This window comes from Pyrus communis, chromosome 17 (assembly GCF_963583255.1).
Source record: "Pyrus communis chromosome 17, drPyrComm1.1, whole genome shotgun sequence".
NCBI lineage: Eukaryota > Viridiplantae > Streptophyta > Magnoliopsida > Rosales > Rosaceae > Pyrus > Pyrus communis.
In genome coordinates this window covers 18,433,091-18,450,449 of record NC_084819.1, presented here as the reverse complement: position 1 = coordinate 18,450,449, position 17,359 = coordinate 18,433,091, and the positions used below count along the sequence as shown (strand labels likewise).

Sequence of the window (17,359 nt, the reverse complement as noted above, 5' to 3'; positions counted from 1 at the left end):
TTGTGGTAGATTTTTACCTGGGTGTTTGAGCTAGTATGTGCGCTTGTGGTAGCCAATTAAGGGATTATCATCATTGCTTATTTGTGCAAATTACCTTCAGATTAATATTTAATCACTGGAAATTGTACCCATGTGGTAACCCTTGTATTTGTTATTGTTATCGTTATTAATGAAAAATCGCTATCGTTTCTTGTATAAAATAAAAATAAAAAATAAAAAAAGTCCTACATGATATGTATAGTATATGTTGAACGCATCTGAATATCGAAATTATATTTTTTGTGACATCTGAATATTTGAGAAACTATTTCTATGCTATTGATCATGTAACATGGAACACCTAATTAGGGTTTAGGTGTTTTCATATCTAGGTGTTAGTTTTTCTCTTAATTTAATAAGAGACGTGCGATTAACGATTATATATAGTGTGTATGACTTTTTATCTTTGGTGAAGGTGGATGTTTCGCGTTCTACATCGTTCTACCCCGAAGAACTAATCTCGCCTACAAGTCCTCCATTTACAATCCACAACCGTAATTAAGAGTACAAGTATTATTGTTAAATGGATGATCTTGTCATTTGTCACTAGCTTTTGATCCATGAGTATCTACCATAAAATAGGTTTTGGGGACTCATTTCTCCATTTTAATTTATTTTTTAATTTAGATCCCATTTTGTGCATTCAATGTAAGAAAGAAAGAGATGGCATCATTTTCTCTCATCGCTACATCACATATAACTACTTTTCCTGCTGAAGTAACAGAACCATTGGTAGAGATAGACTTGCTACTTGTTGCTTTATTTTAACGGTCTATCGAGTGTTGTAACTCTGAAACCTATCTGTATGCCTCTTCATGGGGATAATGGCCTTGTCCTGAATCCCAAGAAAAGCCAAGACTCAAGATAAGAAAAACTTTCATGAAACATAATTTATGTAAACTCCACGCATGTAATTCTATAATTCTTATTGAGATGTAATGTGAGAGATAGAGAGTTCGTTTAATTGTTATGTGTTTAAGTAACCTAAACTCGTCATAGGCAAGCTTTTTTGGGTTCCAAAGAGTTTTGATAAACTGACTATACACCCGAAATTCCTACAATGAATAGCAAAACATGTGCACAAAATAAATCTGTATTTGGATGCATATATCTCACCTTTTATGAATAAAAATAATAATTATTGTTTTCATTTTTCCTTTTTTAGTTTAATTTTATGCTGCAAATAGAATATGAATGTTATATTTTCTTCCTCTACAAGACTATATACTGTATATATGTGCCATCACGAGGAAAATAATATGTATGAGCAAATTCTTGAAAAATAAAATATTGTCTGTATATATCAATATATGTTAGGAATATTAACTGTTACACCATGGAAATTTTGAGGTGGCAATAGAGGTGCCATGGACCTTCACGACATGGACCCCACAAGTGCCCATAAATAACGACTCTCTGGAGTCCGGAGGATGTCACCAATATTAAGCTGTGAGATTTTTTTTCAAGGGTGTTTGAATTTTCAATCTTATTTCCCAAGGGTCTTTGATCACCATATCCTCAAGTGTCGACATGTGTTGCCAGGGAGATGCCTTGGTACAAAGAGTGTGTGAATTGTATGAGAAAATCTCAAGCTTAGAGAGCCTCAAACCCTCCCAAGATGTCAACATGCTCTTCACCCAACTCGTCCTGACATGCATACCGCCAAGTCCAATCGATGTTTCCAAGTTATGCCAAGGGGTGCAAGAAATAAGGTCAAATCTTATAAGGCTTTGTGGAGAGGCAGAAGGACTTTTGGAGAATCACTTCTCAACAATCCTAGGCTCATATGAGCACCCTCTCGACCATCTCGACATTTTCCCTTACTATTCCAATTACCTCAAGCTTAGCAAACTTGAGTTCAACATCCTTAGCCAACACTTCACCCGTGTGCCCAGCAAAATTGCCTTTGTGGGTTCTGGCCCTCTTCCCCTTACTTCAATTGTCTTGGCCTCCAATCACCTCACCAAAACCTCTTTTGACAACTATGACATCGACACTTTGGCCAACTCCATGGCTCTTGGCTTAGTGTCATCCGATCCTGACCTATCACAAAGGATGGTCTTCCACACCACAGATATAATGGATGTCACAACTGCTTTGAAAGACTATGAAGTTGTGTTTTTGGCTGCTCTTGTTGGCATGGACAAGATGGAGAAGCTGAAAATTATCGATCACTTGGCGAAATACATGGCCCCAGGAGCAACTTTGATGCTAAGGAGTGCACACGGTGCGAGAGCTTTTCTTTATCCGGTAATTGATCCTTGTGATGATCTTAGAGGGTTTGAGGTTCTCTCTGTGTTTCATCCCACCGATGAAGTCATTAATTCGATTGTCATCGCGCGTAAATACGCATTGCCTGTTCAGCATTCATCATCAATTGATTCTCAGGAGATTAATGCTGGTGCCATTAGACTTCCCAGCAAGTGTTGTGAGATTGAAGCCTTCAATCCTTTCCAAAAACTTGGCAGCATGATTGAGGAGTTGACCTTCGAGGAGCAGCTTTAATAAAACATCGATCCTGTGATGATTTTTCTTTATATGCCTTCATCTATGTTGCTTCGCATATGCAGGGAAATAAAATCCATTTATTTGGTTTAACTGATATGTGTTCAATGCGCACGTATCTGACCTAATTATATAGCTACTTATTATATCTACATATTAAATATGTGTTATGGAATCTTAAATTTTAATAAAATCACATGGAAATTGGATCCTTATATTTGGATACATAATGTTTGTTGTTTCACCTTGCACTTACGGAAATGAGAAAATCCCAATTCAAATTGTTAATAGTGGAACTAGAGGATGATTCTAGCATAATTTTAGCGCACCTTGGTTTCTCCATTCCTTGCTTCGCTCTAATTGTTAGAAATAAACACAGGTGTGTGTGGGAAGAAAAAGATTTTGTAGAATTCAATTATGGTTTTTTTTTTTTTTTCTCTTTTTTTTTTTTGTGAAACTTCTTCAAAAAATTCATTTTACACCCTCACAAATAAAGTTTTACATTAAAGTGTTTCAAACCCTCAACCTAGCCTACTCACCCTCATCACTAGGCTAACTCGATCAGCAACTTAATAAAATTGTCTTTTACGTAAAATATGGATAAGAATGTAGGGTTTTCTTCACAGTTTGAGTGGAGGCGATACCTCAGTGACGAAAAGATTGAGAGAGACCAGAATTTTGTTGCGTTCTGCAGTCATTCATTATTATGAAATTTGCGATGTTGAGCGATCCTCAGGTGAAATATTTAATGTTTTTTTTTTTTTGCTTTTTTGGACACAAAAGGCTGTCATTGTAGGTCATCTGATAGCAAGTCGTTTAGGAAAACGACAATTGATTTGCGTGGGTCTGTCTAACTGTGATTTGTTCAAAGAGTTTCACCATTCGCGGTTGGTCTCCTCTCCCGATCCCCGTTGGTTTCCCATCACATTTAATCTGAAAAGGCAGAGATGTCCGGTTCTTAAAGCTCCCATAGACGGCGCTGTGGGAAAATGAAAGATGCAATCGCATAAGGTCTTTAAATTTGAAGGACCTTCAAAAATTTTGATATCTTATATTTTATATATAATAATGTTATATATTAAAAAAAAAAAAACTTTTATTAGCATTTTAAAATCTTATAGTACACTTTTATAAGTGTAATTTTTTATCTAAATATAAAATTTAGAATGCACAATGAAATATTAGGAGTGCTAATAACAACACCTTAAAAAACGACTTTCTTTTCAATTTTATTAATTATATAATAATGTTATATATTCAAGTGAAACTCTAAAGTTAGAGTTTTTGAAGCTTTTTTTCTTTCTTTATTTGATTGCTTAAGATTGAACTGTTTTTTATTATTTAGTGAAGGTTATGTTTGTAACTTTTTTTACTTATTTAATGACAATTGTAAACTTACAATCAATGAGTCCTAAAAGTTGTTTTGATTTAAGTTATTATTTTCTAGTACCAATATATTGTCATACTTTAAAAAAATATATCTTAAAAAGGAGCCCTTTTATAAATTTCACATAGGGTCTCCGAAATTTCACAAACGGCCCTGGAAGCTCCACTAAATTAACATTTAGCCTAGTTAATGACTATAATTTATGAGCCCCCTGGATATCAGCCCTCCTTGGATATCTTTCACTGTGCTTTGACTAAGGTTATATAAATCCTAGTGACTAGAGATTTCTATAGATCTACTTCCATCTGCAATAAATTACAAAATCCACTGACTAGAGATGCATGAAGTTCCTCTAATGCTAAAAATTCATTAATTATCAAATTAGCAGAAGATGAAATATTGTCAAGATCAGAAGAGAGAGCTGCAGAACCTTATATTATAGAAATATTAGGGAAAGGTACAGAGAATAGACTTTGAGGTTTCGAGTTCTCGTAAATTTTTTTACCACATTCATTTTCCTATTATATTTAATTTGCTAAATAGCTAGCAAAGTATACTTGAGGAAATATGGCATGGAGAATTCGGAATTTTTCTTAAAACTATTTTCATTGTTCGGATTTGGTCTTATAGCCCATAGCAGTGTGCTCTTCCCTGCAATCAAGTTTGGATCTCTCACCCCTTAATTTAAAAGAATTAGTGCACATAAAATATCGCTTATATGAAGAAAAAAAATCTTTAAAAAATATATTGTTCACTATTTTGGGTACATCGATCTAACTTACCCTATCAAAAATATTACATTAACCAACAAGATTTCAGTTAAGTGTACACAATATATACAAATATTGGGCTACCTTGTTAATTAGGTTAGAAAATTAAAAAGAAAATTTTCGGCAGGGGCTAGGGTTTGTAAATTGTAAGCTTATGCATATGCATGTCGAGTATATATATATAGTATCGAGTGTCGACATAAAGGGAATGTTGTCCTGCATAAGTGCACTTAAAATAAGGGCCCTTTTGGAGTGGTGAGTGTTGTCATATGCAGATCTGCAATATGAATCTCTTTCTCATAGTGTCGACATGGGGTTCATGGGACTATGGGAGAAAAGCACAAAAAAGTTTATAAGCTAATTGTATGAGAAAATCTCAGGCATCGACAGTCTCAAACCCTCCAAAGATGTCAACATTCTCTTGAGTCAGGTTGTGAACATATGCCACCAAGCCTTGTTCATGTTATTGAAGTGTCCAAAGAAAAACAATTATTAACTCATTGAATTTTTGGAATAGTTAATCAATAGTGAAGTAGGATTAATATATAAGACATTAATTCAAATCTTTACAAAATAATATTGAAATTTTATATGTGTTCACATTCAATTCTAAATCAGTGTGCGTGATTCCATCACGGCTTACATCATAGTGAGTCGCATTATTTTTTATTTATTTGTATTTTTTCAAAGTATAGCGTAAATCATTTTGACTTATGAATACTTAAAAGCACCAACATTTTATTACTAATGTAGTTTGAATTGTGCGTGTTGGTCTTTTGGGTATATGAAAATATAACATTACCTAAAAGATAACAAAATCTAATCATGGACACCACCTTGAGTGAGTTGACAATTCTCATCACCAACAGAAATTGCTCTTCCCCTTGCATCAACTGACCAACTATATGGCGTATCGGATGCACAAGAGTTTCCCCAATTATAAAAGATTCAGGAGATATTTTTGTATGTCACTAGTTTATTACGTGACAATCGTTTATTCATGACTAATACGTTTTTTAGTGAAAAATATTTAGTGGATGGTACTAGTTGCATAAAAGAATTCTCCAAATTTAGACTTTCACTTAGTTACATGTTTCTTACCTATCAAAGAAAATACGAGCTTTTTTACCCAACAAATAAAAATTGCATAAAACAGAGACATAAAAGTGACAATTTTCTTAACCTATCAAGTACATTGAGCTATTAGTCCAACCCGCCATATTAGTGTCCAAAGGGTATGTGTATGTTCTTCACCACAAATCGACATGTAAAATCATGAATAAAGTTATTAGACTTGATTCGCTCCAAAACAGTTGCAAAGATTTCAATCTTAAGATTAAATTTGAGACAATACTGACCTTTAGTAGCTAGATAAAAAGGTCATAAGACGTCCAATCCACATTAGGCAAATCAAAATTGCTTGGTCGGAAGACATGCACTTAAATGCCATTTAGCTTTGCCGGTCGACATTCATGTGCACGGAAGTCCTGCCTTGCACGATTCATGTTCTGACTTCAATTATATATCTCAAGTACCTAGCAACTAACAATTCTTGTGACACGCCCCGACCCCGATATTCCCCGAATACCAGGATAAGCACGTGCTGGCCGACACCCGAGGGTGACGAAAGCCATTTATTAAGTGTAAATGCTGAAAATAAGGGATAAATAAGGTTTATAAATATAAAAGAATAATTAATATGCAAATAAGGACCGTTTTCAGAGCACACCTCTAAGCTAGAACACTAAAAGAAAATAATATAAAATTGAATGAAACAAAGGAGTGGGTCCTACACCGAGAGGACTCGAAGATGCCGATGCGGAAGTGCCTGGACGTCGGGATTGTATGCCTCGATTCTAAGTCCTGAAGGGGGCGCAAAACAAACATGAGTGGACCAAGTTGATATATATATAATAAAACAGTTATCAACATACTAACCCCCAGTTATCATAATTCGCATAAACAATAATAATCACTAGTGAATGTCCGATATAACACTTCAGGCCCCATGCCGGCTCCCCGTCTCTGAGCAGACAGTCAGAGGAAAACACACTTCAGGCCCCTTGCCGGCTTCCCGTCTCTGAGCAGACAGTCAGAGGAAAACACACTCCAGGCCCTATGCCAACACCAAACCGTCGCCCGGGACGGACCGGATCTATCCCTACGTCCCGTAGCGGAAAGGACCACTAGGTAAGTACAAAACCAGTGAACATACATATATTGAAAATCAACTTCATAGTATAAAGTCATCCATCATCTATACTATAAAGAAGTGTTCTAAACATGTTCTAAATATCATATCGTCATCCATCAGATATTCTATAAGAACATGGGTTATAGGAAAAATAGTAATAATTCAAACTAGCCTTAGTAAGCATGTTATCTCAAAACGTTTCATAAAACATAATCGTAAAATCATGTTTTTCTGTGTATGCAATTCTACCATTAAAACATGCATTTTTAGAAGGGGTCCACTCACAGTACTTCGCCGTCGAAAAGCCACGCCGTTTAGCGAAGAAGGAAACGCCACAGATAATCGCCCCTAAGCACATAAAAGGTACATTTAGTCAAGCTCTACTCAAACGATTGAATTTGGGAAAACGGACATCGGAAACGGGTTCAGAACATCGAAATTAGCCTAGGAGGGGTCCCACACGAAAACTAAAAAAAGTCAACGGTCAAACCGGTCAAAGTCAAAGTCAACGCTGACCGTTGACCCAGTCAACGGTCAACGCGTCAAGTCAACGGGTCAGGGTCACGGGTCAGGGCCCTAGGGTTTTGGGTTAGGGTAATTGGGTTAGGTGTTAGGTGGGTTGGGTTTTAGGTTAGAAACCACACAGCCCAAAGGTCTAAATAAAAGGGTAATGGGTTTGGGCTTGGCAGGAAAGGCCCAAAGGCCTTGGGTTTTTAAAGAAACAAAATAAAAATAAAAAGGAAAAGGTTTTGGGTTTTGGGCCAGAGACCAAACAGGCCTAAGGCCCGTGTGAGGGTGGAGAACGGCCCGAAGGCCTGGGTGCGCCGGAGAAGGACGCCGGAACTCGGCCGGAAAATTCCCAAGCTCCTTTGGAGCTCAAAACTCAACCAAAACATGTCATTCAATATACCAAATTGAAGCCCCGAAGGTAAGGAATCGAAATATACCCTTGGTTCCCGTCATCGTGGTCGGAGTTGGCCGGAAAACAACCTGGAAGCCACGGGTGTCCGTCGGAAACTTGCACGCCGGCCAACACGCCGTGGTTTGGCTGGAAATCGCCTCGAAAGTCACTGAGGTCGCCGGAAACTTGCACGCCGGCCAACTCGCCGTGGTTTGGCCGGAAATTGCCTCGAAAGGGGCGGTGCTCGCCGGAAAACTGGGAAATGTCTCCGAGGTGGTTTCTTCATGGTTTGACGTCCAAAACACATCCACGGGGTTAGAAAAGAGTTATAGGTGTGGGCATGGGTGTGTATGTGTGTGGGTGTGTTCGCGTTCTGCTCGGAGGGAGGGAGAGGAAGACAAAGAGAAAGAAAGAGAGAGAGAGAGAGACTTTTCAGAAAAAAAAACAAAAGAAAAGGGAAAGGGAAGGAACCGGGGGAACAAAAACATGGGGTGGGCCCCTTGGGCTCACCAATTAAGACTCAAAAACAATTTTAAAAAGGAAGGTATCCCTCAAACTTAGTGAAAATACAAAAATACCTATTTTCTTACGTAAATTCCGGGACGGGTTGTTATATCTTGGGTGCTCAGGAAGTATCCGGAAATTTGAGTGTTTTAACCGTTAAATTTCAATTTTTGTTTTTAAATAAAGATCTAATAGTTAAAATGCTAGAAGTATCGAACCATTACTATTCAGTTTGTGTATTCTGTGCTGACACATGGCCATGGGCATGAATAACTGCTCATTTGTTTGGTTCTGCAATAGTTGCTTAATTGTCATCAATAAGTATAACCACTCTCTTTACGATTTTTTCCAAATGCAAGTTAACGGTTTGGATTGAAGCAAAGTCGTTTTTTCAAGACCAGACAGCTAACAGCCTCCAAAGTCATGAAAGTGTGGGAAAACTGCATCATTCGTATAGGCCTAAAATATTTTCAATGTTTTTTTTCGGGTTCCGTATCTTTAATTTTTAAATAGTGTGGGAACGGTGCAACCTAGTTTGATTAGGGTGAGGATCTAGGGTTAATTGATGAGGAAAATGAATAAGTACACGAGGGAAATGAATAAGTCTCAATAAAATTTTGTCGAGAATTTCAATTTAGTTGAAGGAAAAAAAGTATCCCACACCAAATTTACAAATCAAAGACTATCCCCAACTAACAAGACTAATTTGATAACAATTTCCGTTTTGAATTTAGGTTTTAGCTATACGATATTGATGCTTGATTTATCTAAGACCGGTTTTATGTTAGGGTCATAGAGATGCAATTTAGCTCTTTTATGGCTTGATTGAGGAATACTTATTGTATAGATGATTTTGATGTATCAGTTCGACTCGTTGTGAGTTGGAATAATTGGTTGCTAATATCCCCTTTGTGGATGCCTTGATTTAGACCCAATTCGACCTTAAAGTAAGAGTTCCAAGACCAACTATTTTTGGCACGTCCAACAATTATTTGCCTTCCTCTCACAAAGAAAGGACACACAACAATTTTTTCTGGTAGAAAGAGTGCACTTATTCAGCTCAAAAGAAAAAGATGGACTCAGCCCAAAGGAGACTATCTACAATAAAAAGGGGGTCTAGGCCCGCACGGACAGAAAATATTACATGTATAAGAGAGGGATCACAGATACAGAATATACATACATGCAAGTCGTAACATTATTACAAGGTTCACAAATACCATATGAAAAAGAAGACATTAGACTGAAATAATCAAAGGCTCTAACGCTACTTAGGTCGAATGTTAGAATCGACCAAACACCTGATACAATGATATCACATACCATCATGAATATTTCCAGTTCCAAAACCAGTGTCAAACATCACAGGTCCTCCGGTGCTCCCACCGACGCCTTCCATGAGAGCAAACCTCATGTCTTCAGATGGTTTCCAATGTCTTTTCCTCTGGTTTATGAACCAGTTGTTGATCTGCCTTTGGTCCAATCCAGTCATCTCAGACAGCTGCAATTTCTCCTCTTCCTACATACACATGTTTACCATCGTCAAATTTTGAAATAATCCTAAACACACACATACATGAAACTAAATTTCCATTAACCTTAATTTGAACCAGAAAAGAGATGACATTGTAATGAAATTACCGTAGGATATGGCCACCTATAGTGAATAGTCCACCAATCCAATAAGGTAGTCCTGGCATCCTTCGGTAGCTTCCCTTTCTTTCTTTTCTTTAAGAACTCCTTCCTCAAACTGCTAAGGTAGCCACTGTACTTATTCAGCAGCATACCTTTCAGTTCCCGATCACCACTAGAATGAGCACCACCAATTTCTTGACTCTCTGCTGCTTCCACCGCCCCACAGTTAAGTTCCTCCTCTGAACTGCCGACCCCTTCATCTGCATTACTAAAAATTAGTCAGCAGTCCTAAGTTAAGCATATAATATTGCAATTTACATGCAAATCTCACTGCCGATCCCTTCTTTAATTTTGGCACGACCAGTAAAAAAGGAACGTATAAAAAAAGGAATCATAACTTAGTGTTTTAGAGAAGAATTCTTGATTGGAGCTGTTATTCACAATCCAAAAAATCATCTTGCAGACCTCATGAAAAAAATGAAAATAAGTGCATTTTGCGGTGCTAATTACTTTTAAGTGGAAGGCCAAAAAGAAGTAGATTACTTTTAATCTTTATTAGACGACCATGACCAGAGATTTATGGATCGTTTAAGGGCTGGTTTGGTATTGTTGTGCTTTGAAAAAAAGATGATTCTGCTGTGCTGTGAGAATAAGCAGCTGTAAAATAAAGCAGCAGAGTGTTTGGTAAACTTTTTTGTAAAAGTGCTTTTGAAAAAAAAAAACAGTATTATAGTGTTTGGTAAACTTTTATGTAAAACAGATGTGAAAAAAAACCGATTTTTCAAAGCTGGGTTTTGCAGCTTCTTGTTTTTGGCTTTTTTTCACCAAAAACTGTGAAAAAAAGCTGAAGCTAAATATTTACCAAACACAAAGACAGCTACCAGCTTTTTTTGATACCAACTTTTTTCAGAATCACCTCAGTATCAAACTAGGTCTAACCCTATCCCCCCATTTTCTTCTACTCAGTAGTACACCAAAATTGCATACTTTGGATGTAGCTGATTAAGTTGACTAGAGTATGATGTTTCTCTCCATCCAAATTCGAGTTCGAATCTCTTTTTATAATTTACATTAGATTAATTAAAATATCTCTTGAATTAAATAAAGTACCCGCAAACTTAAACTTAGATTCGTTCACAACCTCGTCCTATTAGAACCACCCTACTATTAATTAGGACAATTTATTAATGTTTAGAAATTAGGGATTTTATGTAAAATTATTTAAAAAATTCTCTCTTCAAAGCCTTCATATGATTTGAGCATTCGCTTTATATAATTTTATGACGAAACACTAATTCACATGTTTCTCTTCATAAGTGGTTTTGATCCTCTCAAAATAACTTACAGACGGTCATAGAAGGCTTTGTGAAAGTACTTATGAATGTTTATTATTGTGAGAATGGAACAAGTGATATCCGAGACTACCGGTGGAGTTATGAGGTCGTCAGGTCACGCTTCTAACTATCCACCACCAAGTCACTTTCAAATGGTTCTCTCTCTCTTTCTAGGGCATCAGAAACACCATCATGTTATGCTCATCCCACGTGTCATGATTTGTCCATATATAAAACAGAAACCAATTAAATGAAAGCCATGTACAATCTCGTACGCATACAACCTCCTTTGGACTGATGAATAAACAGATGTACATGCATGTACACACGTGTCTTCTTCTTCATACAATTAGAAGAAGAAAAAACAAAACCAAAACCTAGACTGGATGAAAGTTAAGGGAAAATGTTTATATAAGCTACTGAGGGTGGCCTAGTGGTGAGAGTGGTTAGGGCTATGAGTAGAAGTAGGTTCAAGGTTTGAAACCCTCCAAAAACTAAGATTGAAAAAGGAAAATGTATTTACAGCTGAAGAGATTTATTTACCAGAGTGATTGTCCCAGGTATTTGGGAATGTCCCTTTACAGAGGTTGCTAAGTTGAGTTTGAATGTTGACCAAGAATGTTGTTGCTTCATCGAATGGCTTAGATAGCTCCTCCTTGAATCTATGGAGAACCCCAATATATGATTCCTTGCAAAACAACGAAAAAGATACATGTAGAAGCTCACAAATTTAACCCTAGTTTTCTGTACATTTTCCTTTCTTTTCTCAGCAATCAAACAGAACTTAAAGAGTACAAAATATCACAAAAGAAATAAATAAAAGTGAATAATTAATCAGTATACCATGAACTCGTCTAGTTCTGGATCAGCTCCTATCTCACTGCAGGTGCTCATTGGGTGGCTTACCCTTCCAATTTCTTCAAGCAGATTTTTCATCTCCGCTGGTGCTCCAACCTGTAAAAGTATAATATTCTATGAAAAACTCAAAACAACCAGATATAATTAAAACCCTGCATACTGTTTGCTTAATTAACGAATACGGCCAAATAGTGAGGATGCATTGATATGGTTAGGAGAAGTTACGTTTAGAGTAGGTTAGGTCTAAAGTTCGAAAAGTCCAAATGGAACTGAAACATTATAAAATAATGCCTGGCCTCTACTATTTTAATTTACATATTTTAATTTTCAGGGTACAGTGAGTTCTAAATAACACAGGAAATCATTAATGTATACTGCAAAAATTAAATAAAGATAAGAGACTATTCATGCACTGGTGCATTAATTAATTAACCTTTTGGCATTCTAGGCATGCAGTAACTAAATCAGAGAAACGAGGGTGACTGGCTATCCGGGACTTGATCAGATCAGACATATGATCGGATCCTAAACCCTCCGTCCCAAATAACAGCATGTTATGATCATCCACCACATGACCACCGCCATGAAACCCACCACAACTGGCGCTGCTAGTACTAGCAGACATATTTTCAACTTGCTGATGAACGTTCACATGATCATTTGAGCCAGCACATGTCACACCTGCGATCATCCTGTAAAATTCCTCCATATGTATATCGTTCTCAAAGAAAAATGTAGCCAAAAATTAAGCAACAATAATGTAGTGATAATTGCGAGGGAGGGTGCAAGTGCAAGAGAGAGAGATGGGAACTAGGAACCAAAGGTTTTTGTTGTTTTTGTTTTTGTTTTCTTGTGGGGAAATTTTGAATTTTCACATGGAAATTGACTAAGACTTTACTTTCTTTTCCAAGAAAAAACCTGAGAAAAAGGGAAAGACACAGAGAGAAAGCGGAGAAGGAACCTCAAGGTACAGTTGTTTGTGCGTGGAGAGAGGATTGGAGAGACGATGGGAGAGAGGCTTCTATTGCACAACGGATGGTAGGATGGAAAGGTTTAGGGATTAGGAGCCCATATTTATGGAGATCCAGCAGTCACTTTCCTCAGAGCATTGGAACTTTGGAATTACCTTCAACCGTGACATGACATTCTTGCTACGTTTCCGAACCCTATTGGTTCAGAAACTGACACTGTAATGGTTGATGGGTCCAGATTCAACTCTTCATCGAAGAGTTTGCTCTCCTGTAATTTCTTAACCAATTTTATATCTTACAACATCCGTTAATGTAGAACGAAAATGATACAAAAATAATGAATTTTAAGTTAATATAATAATTAATCGGGTTATTGTTACTTATTAAGAACCTGTTAATGATGAATTTCTTAACAAATTTACACGCAAGTAATCCGTTTTGACTTGCTATTAAGAAAACCTTTCAAGTTGCTACAATAGCAATAATACTTGATCTCACATAAGTGAGATTTTTAAAATTTCCAAAGCACATTAAAGATATAAAGCAATTTAAAAATACTAAAACACATTAAAAAATTCATAATAATTCATTTACAAATGTGAAAAATATACAAACGCTTATGATCGCATCATCTACACTTTAACGATGAGTACATCGTCATTTAAATTTTACTCTACAAATCCTCATGAATAGTGTTTTTAGGGGGACTTCAAAATAAATAAAAATTCAAAATAATTAATATACAAGTTGAAAATGTGAAAAAAATATATAGGAAAGTGTTATTGGCACTCCAAATATCTTATTCTACATTTCTCACAAGCGTATTTTTGCTTCCAAATATAGAAAGTTTAGAGTAAAGAATGAGATTTTGGGAGTGTCAATAATAATTCCCAATATATAAACTTTTATGTTTGGATCATCTACTCTTATACAATGATTACATCTTCGTTTAGGTTTTAAAACCCTCATGCATAGTTTTTTTGTTTGAGTGCAAAATTAATAAAAATTCATATTAATTAATGTATAAGTGTGCAAAATGTACAATCGCTCGTAATAACATGCTTTACTACTTTTGTGAATGACTCAAATCCAAAATATGACACCATAATTTAACCGTAGATTGTCGTTTACACTCTATTCTTCTCACGGGGTTTCATTTTTCAAATTCTCTTTTTCGAAAACATGATCTTTTAACGAATGCATAAAAATGAGTGGTTCGGATCGTTGATATCACGTTTCCAATGTTTATGATTAACTGAAATATTAGTCGATATTATATAATTTATAGAGACTTTATAAACTCCAAGCAATAATTCCACTACCCATAAAACTCTGAATGGGATATCAATGATCTGAACTTTTCATTTTTTTGCATCCGCTAAAAGATCATGTTTTTAAAAGAGAAAATTTGAAAAAATTAATTTCGGTGAGAAAAATGAAAAGTAAACGTAAACGACAATCAACAGTTAAATTTAAATCTATGGTTTATGAGATTAATTATAATGACGAATTTCAGAGTTAACTCCTTTACAAAAATTATAGAGTTTGTCATTACGAACGTTTGTATATTTTTTAAATATTTTTCACACTTCTACATTAATTAAAAATTTATTAAAAAAACTTTACTACACTAATAGCCATGAGATTTTATCTCACATAATTGAGATTAAATCCGTACCATTGGATTTTATATCTCACTTATATGATTATATCTGATGAGATTGATATCACTCTATCGATCTTTTCTCTCAAACTCAGCGTACAAAACAAAACTCCAATCTCCAGTTTCCCATTTTCTCTGTCTCAACTCTCATGTTCACTCTCTCTCTGGGTCTCTCCCATCCCCATCTCTCGCTCGGTCTCTCTCTCAGTAATTTCTTTAAGGTAATTTCAATCGGGGTTTATGTAGATTTAGGGATTATATGCTTTTTTTCTCCTTAATATCACTTGTATTTACAATTAAAATACTCTATATGTCATTTTGTTTCTTTCTATCAATCATTGTTCTGCGCACACCAAGTAAGAATGCATGGTTTTTCTTCCCTCTTGGTTCACTCAGAATTATCAAATTTTATAATCCATGATTTGCAGATAATAGCCAAATCTTGATTATTAATATCAAGTGAAAGATAATTAATTTGCTAATGGCGTATGTGGAAAATTGGAAATTGTCTACTTCTTGACGAGTGGTCGATTTCGAGTCGGGTTATATTACCCGTTTATTTTAACAAATGTTACGTGACACGATTTGTTAAAATATCGAATATGTTACGAAAACAACACAAATTGAAGGAAAATGATTCTCGCCGGATCCTTTTCTTAGGGATTCCATGATCTCATCCGTTCATTATATATCGTGGGATCAGTTTTCATTAGATATTATTCATATTTAATTTTAAATTTTAAATTTTGAATGGTTTCTAATCGTATAATATACAATGAACCGATGAAATCACGGGATCCCAGGATCCTAAGAAAAGATCCTGCGAGGATCCCTCCCCGAATTGAATACCAAGTCTATTATTTTCGTCTTTTTTTTTTTTTTGTACCGCCACAAACGTGGTTGAAAGTGTGTAAATTTTGATTTACTTCCTAATGTTCTTGTCTTTGTTGCGTTGCAGCTTGTTTTGTAGGTACTTGCTAAAAAAAACGAAAATGTCGGACTGAGAAGTCTGCCAAAAAATATACACCATCATTGGCATATGGAAAGTCAGAAAGATTACTCACGCAAATAGTTCACTCCAACAATTGGCTTCTCCCTTTCAAATTTTCAATGACCAGGTATTGATTTTTGCCTAGAGAAATAGTTTTCCACTGCCAAAGTATAGCCTTCTTTTTCATTTCTTCTAAGCCAGCTGGTCTGATGAAACTAATCCGTGTTGACTATGGCTAGCAGCAAAAAATACAAGGAGCCCCCACCTTTTTGGATGTAATTATATGCTCTCATTATCAAACAAAAAACAATAATTGAGAATTTAAGATAAAGGCTACAAAATAGTACATTTGCGCACAAAGAAAATACAAAATAGTCCGTTTTCCTGGTCTGGGATGGCAGCCTCTCCTTGTTCTAAACTTTTTGTAAAAAAAAAAAAGAAAGAAAAGAAACTCCAAATATCATAGTTTTTTTTTTTTCTTTTACCGAACAGTAATTAGATACGTTATGATCGAATATCAACACATGAACAATGTATAATGTATTCGAACAAGAATCCACTTAACTGATGATTAAGATTAACAACTGACGAGGTATTTCTAATCAATTTTTTTTATGGTAATATGCATGGAGTGCATGTGCTAGAATGGCATTTATGATTTCTCACATGGCAGTCTGCTGATGATATAAGATTGTACAAATAAAAGGGCTGACAAGCAAAGCCACCTAGAGAAGAGAGGCTTACATAAAACAAAAACATCGTTATTTTAGTGTTCCGAATTTATCACATGTCGACAACAATACGTGTTGTAACTTTACTAATGATCACTTGCTATGTTTGGGAGACTAAAGTAAAAGTGTATACAAGTCCTTATTCAGCTAGCTAATCACCATTAGTGTTTGAGGTAATAGCATAGAAACTATGTTGTCGAATTCATACCCTCAACAATAATCAAGTGATCAATTTACAAAAGCTAAGATTAAAAGCGTACCAAATTTGGGACGCTAGGAGCAAAGCGTACACAGTTTCAGATAAGTTCTTACCCAACCAGCCAGCCACAGTAGGGTTTGAGCTACACGTGAAATTGAATTCAGATGCTGCCATGAAAGAGTACAGACATGAAGAGAAGAGAAAGGCAGCCAGATCGGTTAGGTTAGTAATTGTAGTACTTTCTGCAATAACAAGCAAAGAACCAATAACATGTGGCCGCAATTGCAGCGGCAAAATCAATCAGAAAGATACAACAAAAAAATTTCACCGATTTCTGATGATAAACATTGCTTGTTGCTTTTTGAGCATTAGTTACCCAAAAAATGTAGGGTTTGTTACTTGCCCTTGCAAGATAAGGCATCTAAGGATTTGCAAGGAAGAAATCATGAAGAGTTAAATAGATATGATGGTATGTTAAGTACAGTCCATCAATCATATTGTACCTAAAATTCATGTGAGGGGTTCACATTCATGTGAAGGAGTGATGTTTCGTTGTCCTGGTGTTAATATTCTCATCTTTCTGTCTTTCTTCTCGCGCAATTGAAATCATTTCATAGAAGTATTTTTCCTACTCAAGGCTAGTTATCATGACTTTTGTCAAAGCTTGATTGGCCCAT

General features: G+C 35.8%; 2 protein-coding genes and 1 long non-coding RNA gene across 4 annotated transcripts; 1 reads left to right on the top strand and 2 right to left on the bottom strand.

Moving 5' to 3' along the window:
- Positions 1 to 1,462: 1,462 nt before the first annotated feature.
- On the top strand, positions 1,463 to 2,792 carry LOC137723475 (nicotianamine synthase-like). Its single transcript, XM_068462670.1, has one exon. The coding sequence runs from the start codon at positions 1,570 to 1,572 to the stop codon at positions 2,542 to 2,544; it is 975 nt and encodes a 324-aa protein (XP_068318771.1). The 5' UTR covers positions 1,463 to 1,569; the 3' UTR covers positions 2,545 to 2,792.
- Positions 2,793 to 6,370: 3,578 nt separating this feature from the next.
- Positions 6,371 to 7,244, bottom strand: LOC137721771 (uncharacterized). Its single transcript, XR_011066714.1, has 2 exons — positions 7,181 to 7,244; positions 6,371 to 6,564 (listed from the first exon to the last, which is right to left on the bottom strand). It is a non-coding gene; the product is annotated as an uncharacterized lncRNA (long non-coding RNA).
- Positions 7,245 to 9,341: 2,097 nt separating this feature from the next.
- Positions 9,342 to 13,152, bottom strand: LOC137723635 (homeobox protein knotted-1-like 1). Of its 2 annotated transcripts, XM_068462832.1 has the most exons (6): positions 13,089 to 13,152; positions 12,561 to 12,808; positions 12,113 to 12,223; positions 11,813 to 11,957; positions 9,942 to 10,195; positions 9,342 to 9,819 (listed from the first exon to the last, which is right to left on the bottom strand). In XM_068462832.1, the coding sequence occupies exons 2-6, from the start codon at positions 12,750 to 12,752 to the stop codon at positions 9,616 to 9,618; spliced, it is 906 nt and encodes a 301-aa protein (XP_068318933.1). In that variant the 5' UTR covers positions 12,753 to 12,808; positions 13,089 to 13,152; the 3' UTR covers positions 9,342 to 9,615. The 2 variants fall into 2 exon arrangements, with proteins under 2 accessions (XP_068318933.1, XP_068318932.1); XM_068462831.1 differs by having other exon boundaries at positions 12,561 to 13,146.
- Positions 13,153 to 17,359: the final 4,207 nt, after the last annotated feature.